Below are 15,161 nucleotides of genomic sequence, written 5' to 3' on the forward strand. Positions count from 1 at the left end.
CATGACAATGAGTTCACTGTACTCCAATGGCCTCCACAGTCACCAGATCTCAGTCCAATAGAGCACCTTTGGGATGTGCTGGAACGGGAGATTCTCATCATGGATGTGCAGCCGACAAATCTGCAGCAACTGTGATGTCATCATGTCAATATGGACCAACATCTCTGAGGAATGTTTCCAGCACCTTGTTGAATCTATGACACTGAGAATCAAAAAGGGGGTCCAACATGATACTATCAGGGTGTACCTAATAAAGTGGCCAGTGAGTGTATGTTATACTGTACCATATTGAAAAAAAACCACATCTGCGTGTGTTGCTAGGCAGGTTTCACCTCTCTGTGTCAGTGTGCAGTGAGCCTCGATCTCTCAGTACGCTTGTTTCCTCCTCTCTGTTCCTCAGCTGTTCTGAGATCAATCGGTTTTACTGATCAGCTGGACAGAATAATGTGAACACCTGCAGAGCTGAAACCATCGACGGATCGCTCTCTGCTGATTCTCTGTCTCAGTGAACTGAATCTGTGTGCGCTGTGAGACGTGTGAGGACGCTCATCACGTTCGTCACGTCGGACAAACTGAGACGGACATTTGTTTTGTTTCTGTGCGTAAATATCAGTTATTAAACAGAGTCCAGACAGGACGGGGTTAACTACTGATTCTGGCTCCTCGCCATACTGAGGCATTCTGGGAAAAATATAAATATCGAAGATATCAACGAGCCGACATCAAAACCTGCACACACACACACACACACACACACACACACACACTCAAACACACACAGATTAGCTCCAGTGTGCCTCTGATGGATACCGTCTGTGTTGCCATGGAAACGCGCCTGGCGACCGTGCTGTGAGGAGGAGGAGGAGGAAGCTGCTGAATACTTGAAGAACCGCAGCCTCGTTCGCCCCTCACTCTCACTCTGAATGATTATGCTAATGAGCGCACACACACACACACACACACACACACTAGGAAGTATCAGGTGTTGATTGAGAGATGGAGATCCTCAGTGTTCATGTGGCGCAACACATATGTGTGTGTGTGTGTGTGTGTATAAACTGTACAGTGGTTGTGTGGTTGTGTATGTGTGTGACACATGTTGTAAGCGTGTCTGATGTTAAACAGTCTGCAGGATTCTGTCTCTGTTTAATAAAACTGTCACGCTCCAACCCACAGAGCCCACCATCCACCCCTCTACCCCCCTTCACCTGGTTTGCTCTGGCCATCGGTCATGGTAGGGTGTTGCCATAGCAACTGGGCCAGTCTCCACAGCGGCGGCAGCAGTTCTGGTTGCCGAGGAGCTTTGCTGCTGGTTGCTGAGGACGTCTGCTGATGGAGACAGAGGAGGACAAAGCAGAGTGAGTCAGTGAAACGCAGTGAGGACATTTAGAGACACTCTGAGCGTCTGATCCACAGACTGCACACACACAACCACACACACGTTGTACTAGGGTTGCAATGGTATGAGATTTTCACCATCTCAGAAAATATCGCAGTTTCACAGTGTCACAGAATTCATATTATCAGTCAGAATGAGCCTTAAAGGAATGAAAACAGAAAGGTTATTGTTGGTTGAACAAATGTTTTATTACTATAATTGAACCTCGAAATTATTGTGACTATCTATCTTTAACTATCTTGAAACTGGTATAATGCTGCAACCCTTTGTTGTACACATCACAGAAAGGTCAGAGGTTTAAATCCTCTGGAGAACATCACTGTGCTGAGGCCCTGCCTCCTCCATATATTATGTCATAAACTGAAGAGGTCAGAGGTCTGAGAATGGCAGTTCATCAGTAAAGTACAATCTGAAAGGTTCACCTCAGACAGTGTGCTGATGAGGGCAGCACTATCTATTGTTTTTTATTGTGATAATAAAGGTCAACTCTTTGGCAGGATTTATACTTCAGCGTCAAATCGACACCGTACCGTAGACTCTGCGTTGACGTAGAGCCTACGGCGTAGCCTGACGTGCACCTCCCCAGAAATGTAACTTCACATCACAGCGACGCAGACCTCCTGTCTGCCTCTGTAAGCTGAAGCCATTTCTCTCAGTGGAAACAAAACTTTTATTTACTTTAATTTCACAGATAGGAAACAATAAATTGTGAAGACAATAAAGCCTCCACTAGTCTGAACGGGCGGAAGTTTGCTGCATAGATCAGCCTCTCACTGGGCGGAACGAGCCACCTGCTGAAGTCCCGCCCTACCACCTCCGGTTGTGTAGCAGTTTTCAACACGTCCTTTACTAGCTTTTGCAGTGTTTGATCTTGCGGGGATGTAGCCATTTTTCTGCCATGGTTCGCGTCCTCTAGGCGATATTTTTGTGGGCGTGTTACACCAAAACCTGTTTCCCCCCGGCAATATTTTTGCAAGCGCACCGTTGCTGTGGCACCGCCAAGAACGATTGTGATTGGTTGAAAGAAATACAAGCAGCCGGGGTGTTTTTTTCTCCAATCTTAAAGTGAGAGTCGGCCCAGCCAGACCTTTCTTTTCTTGAGAAAGGTCTGGTGAGCGAGACTAAGCCTCCACTAAAATAGCATTTTAAGTCTTGTGTGTGATTTATCCTGGCATCATATGAGCAGAGGAAATCTCTGCTTGTCGCTAGGCTAATTAATGTAATGTGAAATGCCATAGGCTTGTGCTAATAACATTAGCATGTTGTATTTGTTTGGAAAACATGTTTAGTATAAGACAGTTGTTTTGTCAGTGAACCTTGTGAGCTGTAATGGAGCCAAATTTTGTAAAAATGACCTTTGTTAAATGTTGCTGTTGTCCCTGGCTTCATATGAGTAGAGGAAAAGTCAGCTAGCTGCTAGGCTAATTTATATAATGTAAAATGCCATAGGCTTGTGCTAAAAACATTAGCATGTTGTATTTGTGGGGAAAATGTGTCCAGATAAAGACAAGTGTTTGTCTGTGAATGCTGCGAGTTATAGTGAAGCTGATTTGTGTACTTGTGTTTGAAATTGTCTCTATTAAGCCATGTTTAATGTGTGTTTAATGTGTGTTTAGAATCAACTAAACTTTACAGCACTTCACAGAAACCCCGCTGCCGACTAGTGTTTTGGAGGTGTTACTGCAGAGTGACACAGACACACCACCGCACATGTATAAATGCTCACAACGCCCTAGGCCACGTGTGTAGGCTCTGCATAGAGCTGACACACAAGTATAAATCCAGCTTTTGACTGTAAAAATAACGGACGTAACTACCACGATGTCACCCACTGGTTTGTGGCCTGCTGTTTCGAAGACTCGAGTTCAGCATTTCAAAAATTGCCATCTTGGTTTTTTAAAGTGACCATATTTGGGTAAGAGCAGGCCCTAGGGAAGTGCGCCAGTTTCTGTAGTGGCCAAACAGTGGTACTGCAATTTCGGCACAGAAATTCTGAAGTTTTGCGGTTAAAATAATGTAGTGCCAAATAAAAGTCTGTCTGACGGTGAGGTAAAGCAGTAAAAAAAATCCTCAATATAGTGTACACTTAAACTGATATTGATTTTTCTAGGTGGGACACTTTTAAGGTGGCTAAAATACATTTTGATGTCAACCCCCATTCACAGCAATGTAATGCTGAGCTTCCTGCTATTACAAACTGGGGACACGCCAACACATCTATCAGTGTGTTACCCTCAATAGATGGTGATCTATTGAGGGTAACACACTGATAGATGTGTGGCAGATAAGGACCTCATACAGCCCCACTTCAAAAATCCAGATCTATGACTTTAAGCACCTCAAAGTCCTCTACAACCTCTGACAGAACCTCAAAGACCTCCTCCAGCACAAATGAAACCTGCTCAGGGACCTAGAAAACCTCATATAGACGTAAATGTGTATACTGTCAACACACACACACACACACACACACACACACACACACACACTGTATCAGCAGTGTACCCAGGAGAGACGAGAGACTAAAAATAGCCTGCTGCTACAAACAGCCTGGTTACCATGACAACCCCGTCTCCATCCTCTCGCCCCCAGGAAAAGAAAAAAAAGAAAGAAAACACTGATCTGTTCTGCTGCATCAGTCTGGGATTGAGGTGGAGTGTTTCCATGGTAACAGCACATGTGAGCAGTGACAGCCTCCATGTGTCGGGGGATACGCTGCTGCCACCTGCTGCTCACAACGTGTCACAACCTCTGAGGTGTGAAACGCCTGCCTCCGTTGACAGCGTGCTTAATGATCAGTAAACAGCTCCACAGACGCACAGGTCTCTGTGGTACTGAAGGAAACTTAAAAACATGGTGATTCTTTTTTCTGTGATTTCTGCGTGGGTTTATGGACGTTTATTCTGGACGGACATCAGCGATAATGAGAAGTCACACTGACTTATATCAACATGTGTGTCTATGTTTCACTGAGTGATGAAGAAGAGAAGGAGGGACCGTTTTAACTACAGTAACTAACTTACCTATTGTTGTTTCACCTGTGTGCACCTGCCCCTTCACCTCACACACTATCTGCACCTCCTTCTCTCCTCTCAGTCTGCTCCACAATAATAGTCTTTGATAACGATCAGCTGATCCATAAACACATACTTTACATCTGTACTGAACATTACAGACAGGAAGTATCACGTTTACCTGCAGTGTCCAGATGAGTGACCTGCAGACGGGGTGACTGACCCGAAGCTGTGAGGTCACGGGTCGCAGGGGCGTGGCCTGTCATCATCCTGAGGGCTGACTCCAGCAGCTGGCTCTGATTGGAGCAGAGGAGAGCCAATGAGCAGTCAGACAGTCAGAGTTTGGTGTGGGCTGAACAGGGGCTCATTCAAACTAGGGTTTCCATGTTGAATGACATGTTTCCTCTATATGGTGTGAAACAAGAGGCTCGTTCGAGATGATTCAGGCACAATGCATGCTGGTTAGTTTTGTGTGCAACTTCATCCCAACTTGCTCTGACGTCATACAAAAGTGGACAGCGATAATCTCGCAAGATCGAGGCAGCCGCAGTTTTTAGAGCCAGGTGTTCTCCACTGACTGCAAGACCCTGAGCATGATGGGAAACGCCTGGCTCTCACCTGATCAAACAGCTGATTGGTTCAGATGTCGACTCAACAAGATGAGGTTTTAGATAAACTTTTAATTTTTGTTGAATTTCAGATATTTCAATTTCACACTTGGTTTGCTGAAGTAAACGTGTCTCCCATGTTAATAAAGCCCCTTTTAAGTGAACTGAACTAAACCCTGCTGTATTAAAAGGTGGTGCACATGCATAACACAAACGGCTGTTGAACGCACCACCATGTCTGCTTAAATAAATGTTTTGCTACTTTCTGTCGGGGCTGAACGGAGCCCAGGTGAGTGTTTACCTGCTGCTGCAGCTGCTGACTGTGCAGCGTCTCCAGGTAATGCAGCGTCTGCTGGCTCAGGCTCCGCCCCCTGTCTCCACCATCCCTGACAACAGAGCAGACAGTGATGTCACACAGTGGGGGGGTGAGTGCTGTTTTGTACCAGCTGATGCTCAGCAGTGTGACTGCGTGTGTTCACAGAGAACAGTTCAACTGATGATTCATCACCGCTGAGTGAACAACAGATCTGTAACCGTGTGTGTGTCTGACATGTTTGACGCTACAGAGGATCCTCACAGAAATACAAGGACAATACAAGCGTGTGTGTGTGTGTGTACCTGTCGGCCTGCAGCAGCCTCTGAACTCCTTCAGCCAGGTGACACACTCGAGCCTCCATATCTGACTGAGCCTGCACACAAACACACACACACACACACAAATACAAACACTGAGAGGTGAGTAAATACTGCAGGTCAGAGGGATTAAATATTCTCTACAGACTGTAAACACAATTAAACATGAGAACAAACCTCACTGTGTACCAGCTGCACTACAGCACAGACAGGAGTTACTGACAGGAGACCAGATGTACCTTGATGAGAGGAGCAGCAGCAGCTACAGCTGCAGCTGCAGCAGCTGCCGCCGCGTTGGTGGCATCTCTAAGGCAACCAGAGGACAGCCCCGCCTCCACCTGGACCCCCGCCACACCCACTGCATCCTTGGAGCTGGTGCTGGGAGCAGGAGCGTCCTGGGAGCTGGTCCTGAGGGGCTCTGGGTCCAACAGCTGCACTCTGACCTCCCTCCTGTGGGGGGCGCTGTGAGACCTGAGGACAGACAGCAGGTGAGTGCAGGCAGTGAAGGTCATTAAATATAAGTACAAACTTTCTGTCGCTCCATGATGGACAGCCGGAGGTGTATTCACTGAGTTTATTTTCTTCAGATATTTATCATCACAACAGTGATTCCATTTTAAACGTGACTGCATGTTTCATTTCCTACAATATAAACTGAGTCCTCTCATTGTTAAACATGCTCCAGACTCCACAGACTTTTTGTGTGTTTTTAGTTTTTCTCACCGTTGTTTCAGAGCGGCGAGGACGACTCCACGACCTCCAGCAGCAAAACGGGACGTCAGAAGGTCGTCACCTGAGGGTGATGATGTCAAATATTGATACTGAATGTGTCACACTGACAGCAGATTTAGCTGCTCAAAGGCTCTGGGGCGGGAAGAGATGTCCACAGAAGATCTGACTTTATGTTTTCATCACCTTAGTTTTATGACGTCAGTGTCATCTGATAACTTATCAATTCGACAGTGACACTAATACACATGTATAAATAAGCAATAACAGATATTTAGAGTCTACAAGATCAGATGATCACATTGAACACTGAACTGAACTGTGTAAAGATGTAAATCAATCAAATTCAACACAACTTTATAAGACCAGTGTGTGTTTCAGCTCCTCAGCAGTTAGTCTGTCCTGACAGTGATCGATTATTGATTATAGATTGATTAATAAAGCTGGCTCTTCTCTCACCAGGCTGCTGGTCGCTGTGTGTCCCAGCTGAGAGCTTCCTGTCTGGACTGGACTCTGCTGCTGGACGCTGCTGGAGGACAAAGATACTTTACATCAGATCTGACTTCTTATAATAATGTGATCAGAGTGAGTCAGTGCACATGGAACTTCTAATTATGAAGTAAATGCTGATTGCATGATGTAATGTCAAAAGAATAATGACGTCATCAGTCATCAGGCTACGAGCTCCTGGAAAAATGAGGGCTCCACGTACGACACAAACACTAATATCACTTGGAAACATGAAAGGGGAAAGAGGAAGGAGAAGGACTCACTCTTCTTCTGGGCTCTCTGTTCTCCTTGGTCAGTCCAGGTTTCCTCAGTCCGTCTGCACACAAACACACAGCAGAAGTGCAAGTGAGCAAAAATGACCGGGCCCTGAACGTTGGCCTGACCTTGGCACACCAAGGGAAATAGGTCGGACCACATCAGATCGCCTGACTCAGCTGAGATGAAAGATGCCCCAGAATTCGGCTTAATAAACTGGCTGCCATCACTGGGACATTTTCAAACAGGACTTTGCCCAGCATTGGCATGCGGGAAGAAATAAATCGGGCTGCGTCTGACTGCCTGACTCAGCTGAGACTCAGGATGAATGACACCCAAGAATCGGGCCAAATAAACTGGCCTGATTGATCCAACTGCACATTTTAGAATATCCCTTTATTGTGACCATCCCTAAGCACACCTGTGTGGTTATGATGCTGTTTAATCAGCATCTTGATCACACCTGACAGGTGGATGGATTATCTTGGAAAAGGAGAGGTGCTCACTGACATGGATGTTAACAAATTTGCAACCAAACTTTAAAGAGAAATAAAACTGTTGAGTGAATTAAAAAGTCTCAGATCTTTAACTTAAACCTGTAAAAAAAAAAATAGGAGCAAAAACAAAAGTGTTGTGTTTAAATTTTTGTTCAGTGTATTAATATTTTTATTTTTGCATTTTTCCTTTTCAGATTCTCATATTTTTACTGCAGTGACTTTTCTCATATATTTAATGAACCAAGTGTTGGAAGAAACCTGAAATCTGATACATGAAAATAACACAGAAACTTTAATCTAAAATATAACTGATATTATTATATAATATAAATAATCTGTTGATGCCGACCAGACTAAAACAATTCATTATCTTGTTGTGGGTAAATGTCCGTTAATAAACAGCTCCTGTCGGTCACCGGTGGATCTTCACCACCTACCGGTCTGACCGTGTCCCACTACCCGCAGAGGAGGAGCATTCTCCGGCTTCTGTCGGGGCTTTAGCCGCTGCTGCCGCTTCTCCGACCCGGAGCTCCGCTGCTGCTGCTCGGACAGAGGAGGCTGGACGAGCGGGTCCCGCAGTTTCTGGACGGTTATGTGGACAGATCCGGATCCCGGTCCCGGTTTACCTTCATGTCCCCGATCCAGAGGAAGAACCCGAGTGGACCGGATCAAAACGTCCCCGGTGTCCGAGCTGCAGGAGGACTGATCCGGACTGGTTTCACCGGATGAACCCGGCTGTCTGTCTGAGCTGGAGGCCAGCCGGGACGACATACTGATCCATATACTTATTAATACTTTAATTAACTTTTAACTAAAGGTGTTGTGGGCTGTCAGAGAGCTGTTAGTCGACGTGCTAACTTCAGCTAGCCGCTTTCAAACTTCCCGCTCCGGCATCATACGGGACCGAGGAGCTGCTGGACCGTTAAAACTCGGTGAAAGACGGAAGTGACGGCGGAAAAGAGAAGTTTATAAAGTTAAAACATCGCGTTAGAAACAAAAAGACGCGTCAGAAAGATACAAACACACAAACTAAACTGTCAAAGCGACTAAATCTGCATACAGCAACTGTTGCTGACAACAAAACACTGAACTTCCGGCTTCCGGTTAGCAGCAGAGATTTTACAAATGCAGACAGATGTCTCACTTCGACTGTAAATTCAGAAACCAAAAACGACAACATACAGTCATACAGAAGTTTATGTCAATAAGAATACAAGAGAGGTGGCGGTGGGAAGTGTTTTACTGCACTACACCTCTGAGGGAAATATAGTACTTTGTATATATAGTAAATATAGTATCATATCATCTAAGTACATCATGTGTTTTTGATGTAAAAAGTACAAGTGTCAGATAAACGTAGTGCAGTATAAAGTACCTCTTTACCTCTAAGATGGAGGAGAGTAAAAGTTTAAAGCAGCATGATATGGAAATACTCAAGTAATGTACAAGTACCTCAAATTTGTACTTGAGTGAATGTAGTGACTTTCCATCACCACATACGCTGTAAAGTACTTACTCCCATTTGTTTTTTATTTTCTGACGGAATTATTATTATTATTTAACCTTTATTTAATCAGAAAAACCTTGCGATTAAATGTAAATGTAAAATGTAAATGTACTTTATTTATACAGCCCTTTACAACAACCCACAGGTGAACTCTCTTTTTCAAGAGTGTCCTGGCCGAGACAGGCAGCAACATAAGTTACAGACAGACAACATAGAACAAAAACACAGTATAAAAATGGACAGCTTTAAAACAAGCAATATTAAACCCAAAATAAGATTACTACAAAGAAAAGCCCAAAAGTATGTTAATATATACTTCTATATATTTATAGAGAAAAGCAAAGAAACCTTTAAATATTTACATTTATTCCTATAAAATCTAAAAAGCATATATTTATTTATTTTATTAAAATATTAAGATTATTTGTTCTAAATGAAAAACAGAACTTAGATACGACGTCACTGACCGTTAGGTGGAACTTCATGTTGTTGAGTACTTGTATCACTCCGGACGTTTCTTCACTCGCGCACAGCTTGTTTCCAAGGGGAACTTTCGTCACAATTTTTTTATATATTTTTTTTTCTTAGAGATAAACATAATAGTAAAGTAATAATCTGTAAAGTCGCTCTTCCGGCGAATTTATTTTGCGTTTACTTTTAAAATAAAAAAGATAAATAAATAGATAAGCGGTGTGAATGTGCGGTGTAACGTTGATTTCTGTCCGCGGTCTCTCACGTGTCCTTCAGTCCGCTGAAGGAGCTTCACGTTAAACATCGTCCTCAGGTGAGATCAATTTATTTATCAATCAATAACATCTGATCATTAATCATATTTAAGATTTAAACACTCAGTGGCTGTTTGAGGCTGTCGGTGTGAAACTGACGGAAGACTTTGAACGTTACAACTAAATCTCACGGAAATATGACGCTAATGCTAGCTAGCGTTAGCTGTTAGCTAACTGATCCTGCGGGGAAATAATTGAGTAATTAGCTTTAATATATTAAAAGAGAATATTTTATCTGTAAGTTATTATAAAGAGCTGATCACAGTGCAGCTGCTTTATCAGAGATCTGATCTGAACCAAACTCCGTTCAATAAATCGTCTTTTTATCGACAGGACGCTGCTGCACAGTGACACACCAGAATTTAAAATATAATTTATTTAAGTTTATGAATAAAGTTTATGAAAATGCCGTTAATAGTATTTATGTGTGATAGACCTGATCAATGCTCGTATTTATGCAGAAGACGTGATTGTGTATGAGGGAGTGAATACTGTGTCACATTTTTCTAATGGAGTCTGGTGTGCTGTGTGTTTGTTCTTCACAGACTCTGAATCGGAATCATGGCGATGCAGGTGACTGAATCCGATCAGATCAAACAGGTAACCGCTGTCTTTGTTTGCTTTTAACAGTTTTAATTACATATTGGTATCAGATAATGATTCAGCTGCAAAATCCACCTGAAATAAAACTGCCTCTCTCAGGATCAGAGTTAAAAAGCAGACCTTATTAAAGCTGCAAGCAACCATGAACAGGCCCTCGCTCCTTCGCACAACCCTGCTGGCAGGACTCTGGCTGATGCCACTGTTCATTTCTGTGAAAGTCGGACCTTGCACGCAGGAGTGAGACAGTATATCCTCCACTTCCTGTTTACACATGGTGCTGAAGAACACATTGTACATCAATTGTAGACCCCACCATGTCAATTTAATGTTAATCAAAATATAACATGTACTTCCTGTTGCCAGAAGGTGGTGCAATCACCATGACACCCAATGTGCATGTTGATGGCTTTGGGCCTGAAGTTGTATAAGACCTGTGAAGTTTGGGGCAGATTGGACCATGTATGCCAGAGTAACATACCACTTCCTGTTTCATGGCGGAACATGGAAATTTGTTGGTTCGCCACAATCACATGGTTCGACGAAAACTCAAGCTTTAATCAACTTTTAATGTCAAAGGTCTTTAAATAGTGCAGATGAAATTTGAAGTCAATCAGATCAAATCTGTAGGAGGAGTTTGTTAAAGTACGACTCCTGGAAATGGCCAAAAAAAAAAAGCATGAAAATTACACATTGAACTCAAAATGGCCGACTTCCTGTTGGGTTTAGGGTATGGCCCCTCAAATAAGTTGTTGTGCAAGTAAACACATCATCAGCTGTGGAGACAGAGCTGCTGTGATGACGTGTCTGGCTGTCGGGGAGGAGTGATGATACTGAGAAAGGTTTCGCTCAGTGAGCTGATGTCATGTGATGTCACAACTTCTCTTGGCTGTCTGACCAATCCCCTGCCACTTTACCACCGCTGTGACCCCTCACTCTGACATGATTCTCACCAGAAAAACGAGAGTCTTAGTACTTATTATATGTCGCATCAGGAGTGAAACCACAGTTAATAATAATAATAATGATGGTAATGACGAGTTGTGTGTTGTTGTTTCAGTTTAAGGAGTTTCTGGGGACGTACAACAAGGTGACGGAGAACTGCTTCATGGACTGCGTCAGAGACTTCACCACCAGGGAGGTGAAGCCAGAGGAGGTAAACACAGTTGTTTACTTCCTGTTAACACAAACTCTCAGTCACTGCAGAGAGAAAATCAGTCGGTGTTCAGATTAATTTATTCATGTTTCAGTCACAGTTCAGGTGAAACTCCAGCTCAGATCAGCAACTGTTATTATAAGTCTTCTTGACGGGGCGTTCAAAGACACTCCGACATCTTTAGGTTGTCACAGAAGGAAAAAAAAAACATTGCGCCAGAAAACATCCCTCATATATTACAATATTCTTCGATGACGTTGTGTCTGGCTGTCGGGGAGGAGTGATGATACTGAGAAAGGTTTCGCTCAATGAGCTGATGTCATGTGATGTCACAACTTCTCTTGGCTGTCTGACCAATCCCCTGCCACTTTACCTCCGCTGTGAGCGCTCACACCAACACGATTCTCACCAGTAAAACTAGTCAGTTCGAGGAGACAGGTTAATGTGTTTTAATTTGTACGCATCCTTGAGCCTCAGCTGCAGGCGTGATCTAGAATCAGACAGGGATTTAAACTAATAACAGCTTCATCAGGTTTCTACTGAGTGAAATCTTCAGCTGAATTAACAAGTTTAATTCGGAGTTCTGTGATTGGCTGTTTGTTGGTGAAATGCACCCTGGGAGTTGCAGTTGACTTTTAAGGCAGCAGATATTTCCTAACACAGTTGCTCGTCTTTTGTTTTGGTGATTCAGCAGTTTATTTCATATAATAATTCATAATTGTTTGTGGTTTCAGTCGAGCTGCTCCGAGTCGTGTCTCCAGAAGTATCTAAAGATGACTCAGCGGATCTCGATGCGGTTCCAGGAGTACCACATCCAGCAGAACGAGGCTCTGGCTGCTAAAGCCGGACTGCTGGGACAACCTCGCTGAACCGCACTGAACTGGTCTGATGTGGACTCATAACACAGCCCCTGCAGGCGGCTCCTGGTCCAGCAGGTCCAGGATGTTGGCTGAGTAAAGACTGAACTGTTCATCTGTCTGAAGCCGAGCTGAAGCACTGCTCTGTCTCAGAGCATCATGGGAGATGTAGTGTAAAACAGGAGGGCAGATGTGTTTAACTCGTGGACACAAACTGTTGAGGTGTCCTTTAATGTTGGTATTTAATTTTTCAGTTTTATGTTGAAATATTTTATTAAACATCGTGAACATGTTTTTTTCTTAATGTGTGGAAATAAAAAATCTAATGTTACAGTAAATAAAAAATTCAGAAGTAACTACAATTATTTTTCAGCATGTTCATACGTTGTATTCTCATGAACACAATATGTCAGGAACACCTTGAGGGATTTGGCACAAACGTCCACTTGGACTCAACGATGTGATTAGAATTTGGTGCTCAAAGGTCAGTGTGACCTCACCAAACATGTTTTTTGGCCACAACTTATGAACTGAATTGAATAAGCAGGTGTCTGGAACTTGTGGAGCATCTGTGAGTGTCTTCAAGGTTTCCCAGCTTTCGTCACCGAACGTAATGCCAAGGTGTTTTTTTTCCAGGCTGCATTGAAGCCGAATTATATTCTGTGAGAAGACCAACAAGTGTCTTCGTTAAGTTTTCTTTGATTTCTAAGTGGATTTATAGACGTCAGACACCACTAGAGTTGCACTTACAGTTTACGTGGATGTCTGTTAAAACATGAATGCTGCACACACATCTTCCCTCAGCAGCACAAATCTATGATCTATCAAAGATCTGTACAATCAGTACAGTTTTAAAGTGGACACCCAAGATTAGTGTCACCAATTCAGTATCTCACCAAACGTCTCCCCTTCTGTTCCTGAGGTTGAAAACATTTACAGTCAAGTTGACCTTTGACCTTTTGGATATAAAATGTTAATCATTTGTGTGAAATGTCATAATAAGCTACGCATTCTTGACTCATGTCCAAAAACATGTTTTCCGAGGTCACAGCGACCTTTTGACCGCCAAATTTTAATCAGTTCATCGATGAGTCCATGGAAATTGGCGACGCAGATGGTGAGGTGGAAGCCTGAAATTGTCGAATGTTTTGGCGCACGCCATATTTTGCTTTTGTCTTGTCTATACATTATTAGTATTGATCTTATGCACCATTTTAAAAATGAGAGCGCTGGTCTGAACCGGCTCAATAAAACACTGCTCTACAATGAGCAGTTTGATTCTGAGAAATTGGAGCTAAAATAGTGCTGAGTTTCTGTTTTAGTGCAGCGTAGTTTTAATTTAATTAAATCCACTAACGAGCCACTTTTTCTGAGATTTACATGTCGGAGTGTTCTGTGCGATGACTTTTGGACAGAACCAAGATAGCTGTTTCCAGTCCTAATGCTAAGCTAAGCTAAGCTAAGCAGTTGCAGCTTCATGTTAATGAGACTGAAGAACCTGAGGAGGATTTCGCTGAATTAGATTTCCCACACATTCCTACCAATAAATTTTGCATTTACCTATGACTTACGTAGTTGAAACAGGCAGGCCTTTACAGAGACACAGCCATACATTATTAAACATGCACTTCACAGACATTTGGAAATGAGCAAACTGCTAGCTTTACTTTCTTGTTAGTCATTGCAGCCACCATCTAGTGGCATATGGCAGTAGACCAATGAGTGTTGGTTAACCTGCTACACAACAGATTTTCAGCACTTTCCCATTTCTCTCCTGCATGTTTCTTTTTTGTAAAAGGGGGCGTGGCCTGGGCAATGACAGTATCATGTAATACTAGTGACATTTCAGTGTTAACGCAGCATATCACCAAATTTTAAATGAGTAATACGAGGAACATACACTCATTAACCACTTTATTAGGTACACCTGTTCAACTGCTCGTTAACGCAAATAGGTAATCAGTCTATCATGTGGCAGCAGCTCAATGCATTTAGGCATGTAGACATGGTGAAGACGAGCTGCTGAAGTTCAAACTGAGCATCAGAATGATGAAGAAAGGTGATTTAAGTGACTTTGAACGTGGCATGGTTGTTGGTGCCAGACGGGCTGGTCTGAGTATTTACTGGGATTTTCAGCACAACCATCTCTAGGGTTTACAGAGGATGGTCCCAAAAAGAGAAAATATCCAGTGAGCCAAAATGCCTTGTTGATGCCAGAGGTCAGAGGAGAATGGCCAGACTGGTTCAAGATGATAGAAAGGCAACAGGAAGTCAAATAAGCACTGGTTCCAACCAAGGTGTGCAGAAGACCATCTCTGAAGCAACAACACCTTGTCCAACCTTGAAGCAGATGGGCTACAGCAGCAGAAGACCACACCAGGTGCCACTCCTGTCAGCTAACAACAGGAAACTGAGGCTACAATTCACACGGGTTTTCTCACCAAAACTGGACAATAGAAGATTGGAAAAACCACATTCAGATGGAAGCATGGATCCATCCTGCCTTGTATCAACGCTTCAGGCTGCTGCTGGTGGTGTAATGGTGTGGGGGAGATTTTCTTAGTACCAACTGAGCATGGTTTAAACACCACAGCCTACCTGAGCTGGTCTT

The 15,161-nt window shown here is 43.3% G+C and overlaps 2 protein-coding genes and 2 non-coding genes across 9 annotated transcripts in view; 3 read left to right on the forward strand and 1 right to left on the reverse strand.

Annotated features, from left to right (window-relative positions):
• kiaa0586 (KIAA0586 ortholog) overlaps positions 1-8,723 on the reverse strand; it is a 42,924-nt gene extending 34,201 nt beyond the window's left edge. For 4 of the 6 annotated variants that reach the window (XM_050061909.1, XM_050061911.1, XM_050061905.1 and 1 more), the window contains exons 1-9: positions 8,083-8,723; positions 7,157-7,209; positions 6,843-6,912; positions 6,378-6,447; positions 5,894-6,125; positions 5,640-5,710; positions 5,323-5,407; positions 4,595-4,709; positions 1,209-1,329 (exon numbers count right to left, since the gene is read on the reverse strand). In XM_050061909.1, coding sequence (XP_049917866.1) covers positions 1,209-1,329; positions 4,595-4,709; positions 5,323-5,407; positions 5,640-5,710; positions 5,894-6,125; positions 6,378-6,447; positions 6,843-6,912; positions 7,157-7,209; positions 8,083-8,416 — 1,151 coding nt within the window. In that variant the 5' untranslated portion in view covers positions 8,417-8,723. The remainder of the gene's footprint in view (positions 1-1,208; positions 1,330-4,594; positions 4,710-5,322; positions 5,408-5,639; positions 5,711-5,893; positions 6,126-6,377; positions 6,448-6,842; positions 6,913-7,156; positions 7,210-8,082) is intronic. The other 2 variants (XM_050061908.1, XM_050061907.1) reach the window with 2 other exon arrangements.
• Positions 8,724-9,783: 1,060 nt separating this feature from the next.
• On the forward strand, positions 9,784-12,912 carry timm9 (translocase of inner mitochondrial membrane 9 homolog). The gene is made up of 4 exons (XM_050061927.1): positions 9,784-9,936; positions 10,483-10,537; positions 11,598-11,693; positions 12,428-12,912. Exons 2-4 carry the CDS (start codon positions 10,499-10,501, stop codon positions 12,560-12,562), a joined length of 270 nt encoding a protein of 89 aa, XP_049917884.1. The 5' UTR covers positions 9,784-9,936; positions 10,483-10,498; the 3' UTR covers positions 12,563-12,912.
• LOC126401576 (small nucleolar RNA SNORD53/SNORD92) lies at positions 11,357-11,438 on the forward strand. Its single transcript, XR_007571093.1, has one exon. It is a non-coding gene; the product is annotated as a small nucleolar RNA SNORD53/SNORD92 (small nucleolar RNA).
• LOC126401575 (small nucleolar RNA SNORD53/SNORD92) lies at positions 11,969-12,050 on the forward strand. Its single transcript, XR_007571092.1, has one exon. It is a non-coding gene; the product is annotated as a small nucleolar RNA SNORD53/SNORD92 (small nucleolar RNA).
• Positions 12,913-15,161: the final 2,249 nt, after the last annotated feature.

This window comes from Epinephelus moara, chromosome 14 (assembly GCF_006386435.1).
Source record: "Epinephelus moara isolate mb chromosome 14, YSFRI_EMoa_1.0, whole genome shotgun sequence".
NCBI classification, from domain to species: domain Eukaryota; kingdom Metazoa; phylum Chordata; class Actinopteri; order Perciformes; family Serranidae; genus Epinephelus; species Epinephelus moara.